Genomic DNA, 16,592 nt, shown 5'->3' on the forward strand with positions numbered 1-16,592 from the left:
AGATAGAATCTATTATGAGCAGATAGAGAGAACAGATACTATATTTAAAAGAACATCAGCAAGAATTGTAACTGACTCTCATCAGAATCAACAGACTCAACAAGACAATGAATGACTGCTTTAAAAGGATTTAAACAAAAACGGCCCTCCTAGAGTTCTATGCCCAGTAAAAAATATTTGTCAAAAATGGAAATAAATTAAAAACATATTCGGAAATAAAGCTGAGGGAATTTGTTGTCAGCAGATCCACAGTACAAGAAATGCTAAGGAATGAGAGAGAAATGCTCAAGGAAGTTCTCGAAACTGAACAGAAAGGATCTGTTGTGGAAACACAGATATGTAGGAAGGAATGACAAACTCTAGAAAAGATAAATATAAAAGACCATGTATTTAGTTTTTCAAAAAACTTACTATTTTAAAGCAACAACGATAATAACTATTGGGGGATGTAAACATGTGAGGAAGGAACATAGATGAGAACAGTAATATAAAGGGTAGAGGGAGAATTATATTCTATAAGATATTTACACTGTTGTGAAGTTATAAAATACTAATTCCATATGAATAGTAATAAAGTTCTCTGGTATCTACTAAAATATAGTATAAGTTATGGCTAAAAAGTCAATGGAAGAAAAAATAGAATAATAAAATCTTTCTTTAATGCCACTTTGAATTTATGGTAGTTATCATATACTTCAAATTTAATTTTAAACCTTGTGATGTTTTTCCAACAAAAGTTTCTGTGTAACACAATTGCATTCAATTTGTCATGTAATATTTTCCTACTGTTGTTTGGGAATAAAAAGGCACAAACAGCTGATGAAGCCTAAACTCCATTTTCTCCTAATATGGTGAGGTATGAAGCTGCCCATTAAGGCTCATCAAACTGTTGGATGGGCCTGAGGGTCAAAATTATGTAATGTTTCAAGAGTGGAAATTCATGGTTCCTTCTCCACCCTGGGGTGAAGGAGAAATATTTGTATCTCTAACCAAAAATGTGAGAGCTCTTCCAAGTGCTCTTATCCCCAAAAATGCTGTCTGACTTCTTTGCCAAAAAAAAGTTGATCATTGTGATTAAAGGATTCTTTGGGTGGACTGTTTCAGAAGGAACCAGTGTGTTACTCAGCTACTCATGACCAATAATATTTCACATCTGTTCTCCCTGTCCCCAGCAGAGTTTTATGAAGCTCTCTTCCCTGAAATTCCATTAGTATACCCTTTGCATGAATAAGAAACATATGTACTATAATTGAAATAATCATTATTAGCCCTAAATATATCTTCCCCTTGTCTTCTGTGATTTACCTATTATTTCACAAATTTCTTACTTAAATGCAAATATTTTCAGTGTTTGGGTATATCTGCTTGTTTGCCTAATTTCTAAGATCTATGATAGTATCCAGGTGCAGCCATTGAGGTGGTATTACCATATTGGCCTGAAAAAAAAATGTCTGCATGTTTTTGAGTCAGGAAAACAAAGCAGTTTATAGAACAATATCAGTATGATACAGATGGGAGGAAAAGACCTTCCATTTTTGCTTTATACAATTGTATATTAGACATATAAACTTATACTGCATTATAATTTTTAAAATATGGTCCATGTCTACTATTAAGACTATCTTTTTTTTATAAGTCAAGCATATTTATTTTTTAAAGGAATTAACCTAAAAAATCTAGAACTAAGAAAAGTATTAGATATCCATATACTCTTTCTGAGTCTGGTACATGGAGGGCAGGAGACTGTGTGAGCCATGGTAACTGATTTCATTTTTAAAAGAAGTAGGTGTTTATATACTAGTACTCTGGATTTGTTAGTGGTTTTCAGTATTAGTCTTATTGCAAAAGGAAGAAGTCTTCAAAGCCTACAAATAATAAAATTAGTAATAACAGTCTTAGTATCTTGTCGATTTTATAGGTATTTCACCTGCTAGAATGTGTCTTGACTTGTTGAACGATAAAGAATACGGTGAGAATTATCACCCAGTTATCAAACAAAACTGCCTAAAATTCTTATCCCACAACACATAAAAAATAAAAGTAGATATTTCATATTTTCCTGAAATGTTTTAGTTTAAAAAATAAATTGGCTATCTTGCTGTTCAGTTAATGTTCAAAACTAGAACTACAGTCAGATACTATGAAATGATCAATGATAAAATTCCAGAAATTGCTACTAAATTTAGATGCAATTTAGAAATCCAGGAGGATTCCTAGATGTGTACAGCTTATGAGCAAATAGAAATTTTGGAGTATTATCATGGAAACATTATTTTGCCTCTCTTTAGGTACTCTCGTAAATATAATGTGCTTTACATTAGCCATGGCTAAATTTGATAACAATCCACTGCTGCTCTGCATGTCAAAATATAATTGTCCTAAGTCATCATAAAACCCACAGTGGACGTTACCGTGCCATTGGCCTGGTTACCTCTTTCCACCTGGGAGCTCTTGTTTGAGTGAAACAGCCCATACATTGCTTAAGAGTTAGTTTCGGTCTTTTTGTCCAATTCCACTTGAACCCAAAGAGAAGAAGGCAAGCTTGGAGGAGGTTCTTTGAAAGGAGTTGCAAACCCACACCAACACGAAGTCCTCATTCCTCCCCACCCCATCCCACTCCTATCCCCTGGAAGTAGCCATTCTACTTTCTGTCTATGAATTTGACTACTTAGCACCACAAATAAATGAAATCATTTGTCTTTTTGTGAGTGACTTTTCCACTTAGCACAATGTCGTCAAGTTTCATCCATGTTGTTTATTGTGTCAGAATTTCCTTCCTTTATACACATTTTGCTTGACCATTCATCCGTTGATAGCACTTGGGTTGCTTCTAACTTTTGGCTATTGGAAGTGGCCAATAGCCAAAACGCTATTACATGAATGCTCTTAGCATGGATGTACAAATATTCCTTTGAGTCCCTGCTCTCAATTCTTTTGAGTATATACCCAGCAGTGGAATTGCTGGGTCTCATAGTGGCTGTATTTTTAATTTTTTGAGGCACTGCCATACTGTTTTCCATTGAAAGCTTCCCCATTTTACATTCTTGCCAACAGTGCACAAGGGTTGCAGTTTCTCTACATGTTCACCAACACTTGTTATTTTCTGTTTTTTGTTTGTTTGTTTAATAATAACTACCCTAATGGGTGTGAGCAGCAACTCTTATGCCCTTCTCTGCCTTCACCATAGATAATATACAGAAACAAACTTTTACTGTGCATATTTTGACTAGTGTAAGCAACTTTGCATTTTATGAGTGTTTAAAAATTATTAAAAACATTTTCATGTTAATTCCTATATGGCCACGGAATCATTATAAAGTACAGAGAATTTTTTAGCCAGGTGTGGTGGTTTATGCCTGTAATCCAGCACTTTGGGAGGCTGAGGCAGGTGGATCACAAGGTCAGCAGTTCAAGACCAGCCTGGCCAACATGGTGAAACCCCATCTCTACTAAAAATATAAAAATTAGCTGGGTGTGGTGGTGGGCACCTGGAATCCCAGCTACTCGGGAGGCGGAAGCAGGAGAATCGCTTGAACCCAGGAGGCGGAGCTTGCAGTGAGCCAAGATCACGCCACTGTACTCCATCCAGCCTGGGCAACAGAGCGAGACCCTGTCTCAAAAAATAATTTTAAAAAATTGTACAGTATAGAGAATTTTTTTTAAAAGGGCCACCACTGAGTGGAGATTATTTCCTCAAACCTATCTCTACCATGGTAATTCCACTTCTCCATTTAATTTAAACTTAATTAAACTTAAATTCAATTTTGTGACTTTATAACATAAAAATATAAAAAGTTTTTATTCATAGATATTATTCTTTCCTCAGAAAATCCATTCCTCGCTGCCGAAGAATTAACAGGATGCTCTCCAATGAATCCCTCCATCCTCCTGCCTTCAGCCGTTCCAACTCAGAAGCCTCCGTAGACAGCGCCTCCATGGAGGATTTCTGGCGGGAAATAGAAAGTATTAAAGAGAGCAGCATGGGAGGGCAAGAAGAGCCACCGCCAGCTGAGGTTACACCTGTGGATGGTAAGATACTGGATTTGTCTTCCTATATGCTGACTGGCTTTCTTTCCTGCCCTCCCTTATTCTGTTCATAGGCAGAACTCATCCCACCAGTAGTTTAGCCAATGAATCAGCAGCATCTGGCATATTGATGATCTACTCCCACTGATTGATTTATATTACTGTATTGGCTCAGGGTGGCTTTTATCCCAGGTGACATGACCCGAGGAGGGCTGGACCTCAACAGAAATACACATTGATGCCTTATATACCACTACTTAGGGATGCTGTGCCTATCTATTGGTTTGATTCATTACCATCAAGCAGATTGAGTATTCTAATTCCGACAGCTTTTACATTTGTCTACTCATTTGTTATTATTAATTAGAGTAATTAATACCTGACTATTAATTACTATTAACTAGAGAGAGAGGAATTTTAGCAGTGTAATTGTGAAGAAGAAAAATTTGACTTTAAAGCATTTACTGGTATTACTATATTAGATTGTCTTGTATTCCACCAAATAAAAGACATGTTGTTGTTTTTCCAACTTTTATTTTAGATACACAAGGGGTACATGTGCAGGTGTCTTACATGGTTATATTGCACTCAGGTAGTGAGCATAGTACCTAGTAGGTAGTTTTTTGACCCATTCCTCTTTCCCTACCTCCGCGCTCTAGTAGTCCACAGTGTCTCTTGTTCCCATGTTTATGTTCGTGGGTGCTTAGTGTTTAGCACCTGCTTACAAGTGAGAACATGCAGTATTTGGTTTTCCCTTCCTGTGTTAATTTGTTTAGGATTATGGCCACCAGCTCCATTCGCATTGCTGCAAAGGACATGATTTCACTCTTTTTTATGGCTGCATAGTATCCCATCTTGTATATATACCACATTTTCTTTATCCAGTCCTCCAGTGACGGGTAGCTAGGTTGATTCCATGTCTTTGCAGTTGTGAATAACATGGCAATGAAGATACAAGTGCGTGTGTCTTTTTAGTACAGTAATCTATTTTGTTTTGGGTTTATACCCAGTAATGGGATTTCTGGGTCAAATGGTAGCTCTCTTTTAAGTTCTTTGAGAAATCTCCAAACTGCTTTCCACAGTGGCTGAACTAATTTACACTCCCACCCACAACAGTACTTAAGCATTCTCTTTTCTCTGCAGCATTGCCAGTGTCTGGTTTTTTTTTTTCTGTTTGTTTGTTTGTTTTTTTGACGTTTTTGATAGTAGCCATTCTGACTGGTGTGAGATGATATCTCAGTTTGGTTTTGATTTGCATTTCTCTGATAATTAGTGATGATGAGCATTTTTTCATATATTTGTTGTCTGTTTGCATGTCTTCTTTTGAAAAGTATATGCTCATATTCTTTGCCCATTTTTAATGGAGTTATTTGCTTTTTGCTTATTGATTTGTTAAAACTCCTTATAGATTCTGGATATTAGACCTCTGTCAGATGCACAGTTTGTGAATATTTTCTCCCATTCTCTAGGTTGTCTGTTTACTCTGTTAATGGTTTCTTTTGCTGTGTAGAAGCACGTTAGTTTAATCAGGTCCCATTTATCAATTTTTGTTTTTATAGAAATTACTTTTTGGGGACTTGGCCAAACATTGTACCAAGACTGATGTCAGGAAGGATGTTTCCTACATTTTCTTCTAGTGTTTTTATAGTTTGAGGTCTTACATTTAAATCTTTAATCCATCTTGAGTTAATTTTTGTATGTGGTGAAAGGTAAGGGTCCAGTTTCATTCTTCTGCATATGGCTAGCCAGTTATCCCAGCACCATTTATTGAATAGGGAGTCCTTTACCCATTGCTTGTGAAACTAAACGGAAGATGGAGGAGTGGGGGAAAAGCACCAATAAACAGTATAATTGTCCTTAGTTCTCAAAAACAGCAAAACTACTCACAGTGGATTAAAAGCATAGGTAAGTCATCAATTCCAGGCCCTAACTATCAACAAGCAAATATGTAAGACATCCAAAAAAGACTAAAGGTAGTTTAGTACGTATACACCTAAGAGTGTTTCCATTAGCCAGTGATTAACCTCAATACAGCTGGCAGGATAAACTGAACGGTTTGAAAGTATTTTCGGCCGGGCGCGGTGGCTCAAGCCTGTAATCCCAGCACTTTGGGAGGCCGAGATGGGCGGATCACGAGGTCAGGAGATTGAGACCATCCTGGCTAACACGGTGAAACCCCGTCTCTACTTAAAAAATACAAAAACAAAAACTAGCCAGGCATGGTGGCGGGCGCCTGTAGTCCCAGCTACTCGGGAGGCTGAGGCAGGAGAATGGCGTAAACCCGGGAGGCGGAGCTTGCAGTGAGCTGAGATCAAGCCACTGCACTCCAGCCTGGGCGACAGAGGGAGACTCCGTCTTAAAAAAAAAAAGAAAAGAAAGTATTTTCATTCTTCATTCTCATTTCTGAGTCTCTTTCTCAGGACTAAGAAATCATTAAGATGTACCACCATTAACATACATCTAATATTACTTGAAATAAAAAGCCCTGCCACACACTTAACCAAGAATCTATTCAAGGGAACTATCCTCCATCCGTGAAATGTATTCTTACTCCTATTACTTGCTTGCTTAGGTTTTGCCTTTTTAGATCCAGAAAGACAGGAAGACACATAAAGGAAAATACCTATTATCCCCTACCCCCTTTTTCTTACTATCTACCCAGCTAGCTAGCCGTTCATGTTAAACACCACAAGTTCACAATGATAACCTCCAATTTCAATCCAGCTCCACAGGGCTTGTTGCTGTCTTCCCTTTTTCTGTATTTGGAACTCTCTTCTCTAATGATAAACCTGGCTCCCACTCTGTACTTTATATTTACTTATTTGCTCAAACCTAGGATACATAGGAAATATTTTCAGGTTTGCTAACCTAACTGCTACAAAAGCAGACCTACTAATTACAGTTTGTTATTTATTTGCAGATTTTTTTCCTTGAAGCATTTGCACAGATCTTAAACATACAATTCAATGAGCGTTGACAAATGCATGCTCTCTTGTAATCTCACGCTGATCAAGATAGACAACATTTCAATCAACCCAGAAAATGTCTTCATGCTTTTACCCAGTCTCATGCCTCCCAGTGACTTGCCAACCCTGGCCAGAGACAACCATTGTTCCCAGTTTTTGCATCACAGATAATTTTGGGGTTCGGCTTCTTTCACTGAGCATGTTTTTGAGATTCTAGTAGGATATCAATAGTTTATTTCTCTTTACTGTTAAGTAGTTTGTTTCAGTTTACTAGGGCTGCTGTAACAGAAAGTCCACAAAACTAGTGGCTTACATAACAAAGTACCACACTAGTGGCTTAAAACAACAGGACTAGCAGCCCAAAATTAAGGTGTCAAGCTGGGCCATGCTCTCTTGGAGAGTTCTAGGGGAGAATGCGTTCCATGTCTATTTCAGCTTCTGGTGTTGCTGGCAATCCTTGGTGTTCCTTGACTGTTGACAACACATTGTGCCATTCTCTGTCCCGTAGTTCATAGCATACTCCCTATGTTTGTCTGTTTCTTCTCCTCTTCTTATAAAGATACCAGTTATGTTGGATTAAGGGCCCACCCTACTCCAGTATGACATCATCTCAATTTTTTTTTCACTTCATCTATCATTTATTTGTGTTAGGAGCATTCCAGTTCCACTCTATTAGTTATTATAAAATATGCCATAGATTATTATTAACCATAGTCACCCTACTGTGCTACTAAATTCTAGATTTTATTCACCCTTTCTTTTTTTTTCTTTACAATGTTATAATGTGAATGCTATTCTTTTATTATTATTATTATTATACTTTTAAGTTCTGGAGTACATGTGCAGAACTCTATATATATACCTATATATAGTTTTATTATATAGGTATACATGTGCCATGGTGTTTTAATGCATCCATCAACCCTTCACCTACATTGGGTATTTCTCCTAATGCTAACCCTCTCCCAGCCCCCCAGCCCCCTACAGGCCCCAGTGTGTGACGTTCCCCTCCCTGTGTCCATGTATTCTCATTGTTCACCTCCTACTTATGAGTCAGAACATGCAGTGTTCGGTTTTTCTGTTCTTGTGTTAGTTTGCTGAGAAAGATGGTTTCCAGCTTCATCCATGTCCCTGCAAAGGACGTGAACTTATCCTTTTTTATGGCTGCATAGTATTCCAACCTCATCTTAATTATGTCTGCAAAAGCTTTGTTTCCAAATAAGGTTATATTCATAGATACCAGGGTTTAAGACTTCAGCATATCTTTTTGGGGGACATAACCCAGAACAGTAATATTCCATTGTATGAATGTGCCACAATTTGTTTATCCATGTAATTTTTAATTTGAGCATTGTTTACAATTTTGCTTACGATGAATAATGCCGTTATGAGCAATCTTGTGGAAGTATTTTTGTATAGATATATTTTTATTTCTCTTGGACGTATGTATTTTTCATAGAATGTTTAACTACATAAGAAACTGCCAGCATTTTTCCAAAGTAGTTGTACTATTTTACACCCCTTCCAGCAATGTATGAGACAGACAGTTCCATTTCCACGTCATTGCAACACTCAGTGCTTTCATTCTCCATCATATGAGTGATTCTAGTGGATATGTGGGGTATCTCATTATGGTTGTAATTACAGTTCCCTGATGACTAACGATGTTGAACTTTTCTCCTGTGCTTTTTGTCTTTTCATGCATCTTGCTTTGTGAAAACTCTTGACTATTTTTTGAAACTTTTTAAAACTTTTTATTGCTGTGCATTCTTGATACAAGTCCTTTGTCAGATATATTTATTGCAGATATTTTCTTACTGCCTGTGACTTGTCTGTTCATATTCTTAGTGGGGTCTTTTAATTGGGTTTGTCTCTGTCTTTTCAGTTGTTGCTGGCATATAGAAATACAGTTACTTTTGTATCTTGACGTTACAAACCATTATCTTCCTAAATTCATTTTCTAGTAGTTGTCTACTAGATTTCTTAGGATTATCTACATAAGCAAAGAGGTCATCTATGAATAGAGACGGTTTTCCTTTCTGATATTTTGTGCTTTTATTTTTGATCTTGCCTTATTGTACTGGCTAGGGCTTCTAGTACAAATTGAATAGAAGTGGTGACGGCACATACATATCCTTGTCATATTCCCAGTTTTATAGGGAACGGGTTCAGTACTCACCACTAGACATGATGGTAATTGTAAACTTTCTGTAAATGCTCTTTACCAGATAGCTTTCTATTCCTAGTTTTTCTGGCAGTAATGTGAATGGGTGTTGAATTATATAATGTGCTTTTCTAGTATGTTGGTTCTTTGAAAACAAATTAATAAAATCTATATCTCCTTTTGTTTATGTTTCTGTGTTTAATTTGCTTTTTTCCTGTGTTCTTAAGATGGAAACCTAGACCATTAATTTTAAATCTTTCGTCTTTTTGAATATGTACAGTTCTTTATAAGCATTGCTATCACTCCATCCCACAAATTTTGATATGTTATATCTTGAAGTCTGCTTCGTCTAATAATTACATAGTCATTCTGGCTTTCTTAGGGTTTATAGGGTTATTCTTTGCAAGATATATCTTTTTTCATCCATTTACTTTCTACCTGTCTGTCTGTGTTTTTCTTCACAATTTCTTCATAGTTTCTGTGCTTACGTTTCAGCTATATTGCTTTAATTGGTTTTGTTGCTGTTCAGGCATTTTAATATTCATCCATAATTTATCATAGTCTACTTAGATAAATACTATGCGTCTCTATATCAAATATAAGAATCTTGCAGCAGTAGAATTCCATTCTTCTTCCTGCCCGGTGCTTTGTACTATTGTCTTATGTATAGCATCTGTATACGTTGTACATACATCAATGCAATGTTGTCATTTTTGCTTTAAGATGTCATATGTACTTATAGTTTTTTAATTTTGAAATAATCCCAAATGTATAGGGAAGTCACAAGTACACTTTTAAAGACTGCTTGTTTCAGGGACCATTTGAGAGTAATTGCCATCCTGATGCTCTATCACTCCCAAGTACTTTAGGTATTATATATATATACGTACACACCTATGTAGAGAGAAAGCCATTCCCTGTGTAATCACAGCATACTATTAAAACTATCATCCAGTCCTCAGACTGCTATCATTTCTATATTACCTTTTATGACAAAAAAAAAAAAAAAAAAAACCCTCTAGTTTAGAATCACTTGTTATGGTTAATTGAAAAACATGTTTCTCTTTCTTCTCTCTCTTTCTCTCTCTCTCTCCTCTTTATAGTCTGGAACAGTTTCTTAGCCTTTCTTTGAATTTTATGACCTTGACACTTGAAAATTATATGTAATTTTATAGATGCTCCTCTGTATCAGACAATTCGGGTTTGTGTGATGTTTCCCGATGACTTAGACTCAGGTTATACATCTTGGGCAAGTTGTGATATTGTGTTCTTCTCATGGCAGCCTGTCAGGTGGCTCATAATTTTAATTTGTTCTGTCACTGATGATGTCCACTTTAATCAGTTACTTAAGGTGGTATATACATGCAGGTTTCTCCAATGTGAACTTAGTCATTTCATTTTTGTAGTTACTGTTTTCTTGGGAGGTGCCTTCACACTATATAAACATCCCACTCTACACCAAGTCATTTCTTTGTATCAGAATGGACTCCTGGTTTATTTAGTGGGTTTATCTTTTACTGTCATTCATTTCGATGCTCAGATTTCCCCACATTTTATCTGGGAGTCAGTTAGGGAATATATATGGAGACTCCAAGCATCCCATTTAAAAACAGCTGCTGAAAGCTGTTTTTAACTAACCAAGATTACAGATGTTGCATAGAGCAGGGCAAACAGTGGAGGTTATGAGTCAAGTGAACTGTGGGAACTAAAATGAACTCCCTTTAGAGCAGGATAAGGAATACAGTGACACCAATAGAGCACTCTGGAAGGTGTTGGTGTTAGAGTGATTTAAAAAAGCAGAATTTTTTTTTCTCTCAAGGAGTTGATAATCTAGTGGAAGAGAAAGTAATTAATGAAATAATATAAACATATTTGAAGGAGAAAACTACTTGAAGGAAGAAGAAACAGCAGTGTTAGGATTGATAGCAGTAGGACATGACCTTATCTGATGGGTGCAGGGAAAAAGAGACTTTCCTGAGAAAAAGATGGAGAAACTGAGATCTGAAAGATGGGTGTCCAGTAATTATGAGGTCAAGTAGAAGGACTGACATGTCCAAAGACCTTGTGACAAAATAGAATGTTGAGCTTTTGAGGAATCCAGTATTGCCAGAGAACAGGAGAGGAGGAGTATGGTATAAGCGTGTCCAGAAATGTAAGCAGTTTCACATCTTGTTGGCTATGTTAGGGGTTTTCTTAGTCATAAGAGCAGGGAAAAACTGTAGAATTATTTTTGTTCATTTGAAAGGGCTCATTTAGTTATAATATGGATAATAGATTAGAAGAGGATCAAGAATGGCATTGGAGGAACTGTTGGGGGTCTATCACAGCAGTCCACGAGAGAGAGGATGTAGCTCTGACCCGGGCCATGGCAGAAGATATAAAGGAAGATGGACATTTTGAGCAGTAATAAGGGGGCAATATGAAAAGGCCATGGGGATGTGTTGGAGTCGATGTGTGAAAGAGAGGGAGATGTCAAGAATGCCTCCTGGGTTACTCTCTTGCCTAATTACATTGGATGTTAGGTTTCGTTTGTTAAAATATGGAATCCTGAAAGAGACCTAGAATTGGGAGTGAGAAATACGAGTTAAGGTTTGAAAACAGTGAATATGACATATGAATGACAGAGCCAAGTGGATATTGAATAGGCAGTCAGATATGTGGAATGGAAATTCAAAGGAGTTCTCTGTGTTGAAGTTATACATTTGGCAACTGGTGTGAGCAGCCAACAGGAGTAACACTGATATCTGCCCTGGACATTTCTTACCTATGGAAAACATACGTCCTACTTAGGCTGCAGTTTAAGGACTTAGACCATCCTCGCCTCCGATTTATGTCAGCCCCAGTCCTACCAAGTACTCTTTCCTCCCACTCTTTCATTACTCCTTACATAGGTGGAGGAGAAAAACACAACTTTTTAAAATTTTAATATTAACATATTAAATATTAAATTGTACATTTTGTCTTCAGAAATTAAAAGCTTATCCATAGCTTAAGGAAGAGCTCCATGTCATAACTCTTAACTTAAAGGGCTTATGATTTAAATTACGGCTGCCAATCATAAATTCACTTTTCATTTTTTGTTAAAGGGACAGCTTACAAAACAAATGAACAATTAAAATAAGATAGCAAATTAAATATTGGCCTAGCTAAGAAGCTGGGCCTGTAAGACACATTCAAGGGTTTGTTTATACACCAGTGATGCAATAATGTAAGCAGAATCTAGTACTCCTAGACTAATGCTTTGGCATGCTGTTTACAAATTAGTCTAATCTGCTCTTTAAACAATGCTCATTTGGGTAATGCCTCCTTAACGTAGTTCCCAGAAACATATATGTAGTAGATTTTCTGTTACAGGACACTGTTATTCTGATTTCCTTATATTTCTATATATTGAGGAATTTTAGGTTTTTGAATTTTCTTCTGAAACAAGCAATTACCATTCAGAATAAGGAGAAAGGTGGGAGAATGAACATCAATTGAATACCGACTTTGTTCCAGATTCTTTGCTACCTGTCATAAATACATTGATTTTAAAAAAATCCTCATAGGCCCCCTAATCCTTTTGTTATTATTACTCTCACTGTTGTATTTTTTTCTAATTTGGTCTTGAGGTCTCTCTCGGGTGAGTGGCTATAAACTAATCCTGCTCTGATGGAGCTACAGGGGATTTGGTCACCGATGTTTGCCTTTCAAAGGATACCTCTTTATCCTAGTGGGTGGCCTAATACCTTCATGTTCAGCCCATGACCGGGTGTCCCTCTCACAGGAAGCTCATTTGTACTGGCAGGTGCTGTAAGAGAGCCCTGACTGGAAATAAGCTAGGTTCAGGTGTGTTGGCCAGGTGAGACACAGAGGAGGCAACTCAGCAAAACACATGAAATAAGAGAAAGGACAGATCTACGGGAGAAGACGGCAGCTCGTTTCTCAGGGCCAATGGGAAGGGGCAGCCGTCCAGGACACTTGCAATCAACAAGCAGGCAGGGAACAGGAAAGAGTGAGAGTGAGTGAGGGACCTGGGGACCAGAGCCTCAATTAGGATCCAAGCATTACCCAAGCAGGTTTCCCACCAGGAGTCCTAACTGGCAGGTTTAGAGCAAGCCGGGAGTCGCGCTGTGATGGAGAGGTGGTCACTGCACCGTGTCTGTTCAGTTCATGTAGGGGGTGTGGGTTGTCGGGATGAGTCAGGCAGGTTGTATCCAGCTGACTAATAGGAAGTCATCGCCAAGAGGTGATTGTATCAGGCAGATACCTGGATCTGCTCTGTGGAGGAATTGGGAGGAGTTGGACACCTGGAAACCACATCAAGAGTGACTAAGCCCTCCTTCTGGTATGAGAAAGTTAAGCCCATATTCAAAAGGGATGCAAAACAACGTAAAACTATAGAGGTTCACTGTACTCATTTTGCTGAGAGGACACTGAGGTCTCGAGATATCGTAAGACTTAGGAATCAGGCAGCTGGTGAATGGTGGCCCTGGCATTTGAACCTCCATGTGAGTGATTGAAAAACCAATTTGTATTTCATTAAATCATGGTTTTTTTCTATTATAGCTTTACTTTAAATATTCACGTTTTATCACTTTTTGAAATTAGTAGGCCAGATATGGCTCATATTTAACTCTCTAACAGGAAAATTTACCTTACCAACTCTGCCAATTACCTTACTGTACTAGAAAATACTTCAAAATTTGACTTACTTAAAAAATACAATGCAGACTTACGTTCATTCTTGTAGTTCTTTCCCATAATTACTGTAAAAAAATACAAATATTATTTCCCAATACTTCTTGTCTGATATTCACATGGCATCCAATCATACAGAAAATATTCTAACCCTCTCTTGGTAATGTTCTTTTACAGAAGGAGAACTTGAAGCAGAATGGCTGCAAGATGTGGGTTTATCAACTCTGATCTCAGGTGATGAAGAGGAAGATGGCAAAGCCTTGCTCTCCACATTGACTCGAACCCAGGCAGCTGCCGTGGAAAAGAGATACAACACCTATACCCAAACCATGAGGAAAAAGAACAAGCCATCGATCAGGGATGTCAGAGACATCTTTGCAGTCAGGGAGTCTCCTGTAAGTAAGAGCTCAAACATGGCTCAAAAGGTGCTTGGTTTGATTGGGGATGGGGGTAGGGTGGGGCTGGGGTAGAAAAAATATCAGAAATGTCTGGTCGGGTGGTTCCATTCTAACTTTTTGAGAGAACTAAAGCAGACAGCACAGTGCAAATTTTTACAAGTTTGAACTTAAGTGATCATTATCTCCTATACTGCAGTCTCCCTCAATACTAAACTTATTCCCTTGTTTGTTGAAATCAGAGAGTGACTTCTCTGGCAGTGGAACAAGTCTTTGTGGGTAGAATCCAGGGACCCTTTACTTCAATTTCAGCACTGAATGGAAACTCTGTGGTCGGGCAAAGGAGTCCTAGGGAAGTGGACTTAAGTATTGTACACAAGACCAGGTGGTTTGGTTTGAATGGAGAGTGGGGATGAGAGATCGGGTAGGGTAGCCTTTATGTTCAGATAAATTAAAACGGTCAAAAAATGGAAAATACCGGCATTAATTAAGTGGGCAAGAGAATGATTCAGAAAACCATAAGGGAAACATCCCATGTTTTATGATAAATGGCTGGTTGAAGTTCTAGCTTACCCTTAGCAATTTCATGTCCCCAATTTTACATCTAAGGCTATTACTCATGTTTTCCTATGTCTACCTTTGTTTTACTGCTAGCTCTGTCTTAAAGCTTACTTGTTCATTTATTCATTGCATAATTGCAATGTCACATTACAGTAACCGCATCGCAGATGCGACAGATGCATTATCTGTGCAAGATCCTAGGTTAGGTTCTACGCAGATGGGCTTCTTGAAACATTTTGGATAACTAGTATATAGAAAAAAGGAAATTTGATGTTCAGCTGCAATTAGAGATAAGTTACCTGGGCAAGCTAGTTAATCACTCTGATTGAGGTTTCTTGTCTGATTAATTATAGTATCAATAATGGCATACATGAAAACTTCAGGGGCATTGAGTAGAAATCATGGTGGAAGACAGTCTCCAATTTGAATTATTTAAGGTTGTCTGCAAGTCATATCTTCTTTTAGATAAAGTAATCACATTAGGTAGTTGCCAAGGCAGCTCATATAGGCCCAGTTAACCTTTGCATTTGTGCTAACAGTGTCCTAGAATAGCACTATCCTTTAGAACTTTCTATAGTGACGGAAATGGTCTACTTCTGTCCATTATGGTAGCTCCAGTTACATCTGACTACCAACACTTTAAATGTGGCTAGTGTGAGAAATTGAATTTTTAATTTTCCTTAATCTTAATTGATTTAAATATGAACAGTCACATGTAGCTTGTAGCTTATGTATTGAATAACATAGTTCTAGAATCTTCTGCCATATATAATGATATAACTTACGGTGAGTGCATTTTGAATTCTGAGCTATTTGGACTTTCAACCTAGTGTAAACCTGTGTCTTTCTGGATGGTGGGATTGTCTACAGCTGTAACTGAATAAAGGTGACTTCCACAATGTGAGGCAAGGACATTAGCTACAGGTGTCCTGACCAAGATGCCTACTATAGTAAAGGGCTGCCTTGCTGGTTTAAATTCCTTGGGCCTGATGTTTTAGTATTTTTCATCTGACCATCCGTATCAGGTGTTCTTATTCAGATATCACTCAGCAGCATCATGGCTTGTGATCACAAACTGGTCTTTATGTCTAGCGGCACTTAGAGTCCTGTATGCTATGACACTGCAGCAGTACCAAGGGATGATTTTATGGGAAATTGGGATAGACTCCATAACAACAACCAAATAAATGAAGGACAAGTAACGTGTCTTGTGGGTTTTGAAAAGGCTGTTATACTTAACAATCTTTTTGAAAGTCTTCAGGGACTTTCTACTTGAGAAGCAGTAGTCAAATGCTTTGTTTTAGTTAGATTCACATTCACCAACATAATTTTTTTTTTTTTTTTTTTTTGAGACGGAGTCTCGCTTTGTCGCCCAGGCTGGAGTGCAGTAGTGCAATCTTGGCTCACTGCAAGCTCTGCCTCCTGAGTTCACGCCATTCTCCTGCCTCAGCCTCCTGAGTAACTGGGACTAGAGGTGCCCGCCACCACGCCTGGCTAATTTTGTTTTTGTATTTTTAGTAGAGAGGGGTTTCACCATGTCAGCCAGGATGGTCTCTATCTCCTGACCTCGTGATCCACCCGCCTCGGCCTCCCAAACTGCTGGGATTACAGGCGTGAGCCACCGCGCCCAGCCATAATTTTTTTAGATTAAGAGTTAGTGTAAGTGTCTAAGTCAGCCTCCCCCTTTATGTTTTATTTGGTGTTTGAAGAAAGGAAAGAGGAAAGCAAATATGAATTGTACTATTTGTACTAAATCTTTGGGATTTATTGACAAATTTGTTTCAGGATGGTGTATTAGAA

The 16,592-nt window shown here is 37.8% G+C and overlaps 1 protein-coding gene across 5 annotated transcripts in view; it reads left to right on the plus strand.

Annotated features, from left to right (window-relative positions):
• Positions 1-16,592, plus strand: part of ARHGAP28 (Rho GTPase activating protein 28) — a 195,121-nt gene that overhangs the window by 97,404 nt on the left and 81,125 nt on the right. For all 5 annotated transcript variants that reach the window (XM_007974605.3, XM_007974607.3, XM_007974608.3 and 2 more), the window contains 2 exons: positions 3,827-4,029; positions 14,014-14,231. In XM_007974605.3, coding sequence (XP_007972796.1) covers positions 3,827-4,029; positions 14,014-14,231 — 421 coding nt within the window. The remainder of the gene's footprint in view (positions 1-3,826; positions 4,030-14,013; positions 14,232-16,592) is intronic.

This window comes from Chlorocebus sabaeus, chromosome 18 (genome assembly GCF_047675955.1).
Source record: "Chlorocebus sabaeus isolate Y175 chromosome 18, mChlSab1.0.hap1, whole genome shotgun sequence".
Taxonomy (NCBI): domain Eukaryota; kingdom Metazoa; phylum Chordata; class Mammalia; order Primates; family Cercopithecidae; genus Chlorocebus; species Chlorocebus sabaeus.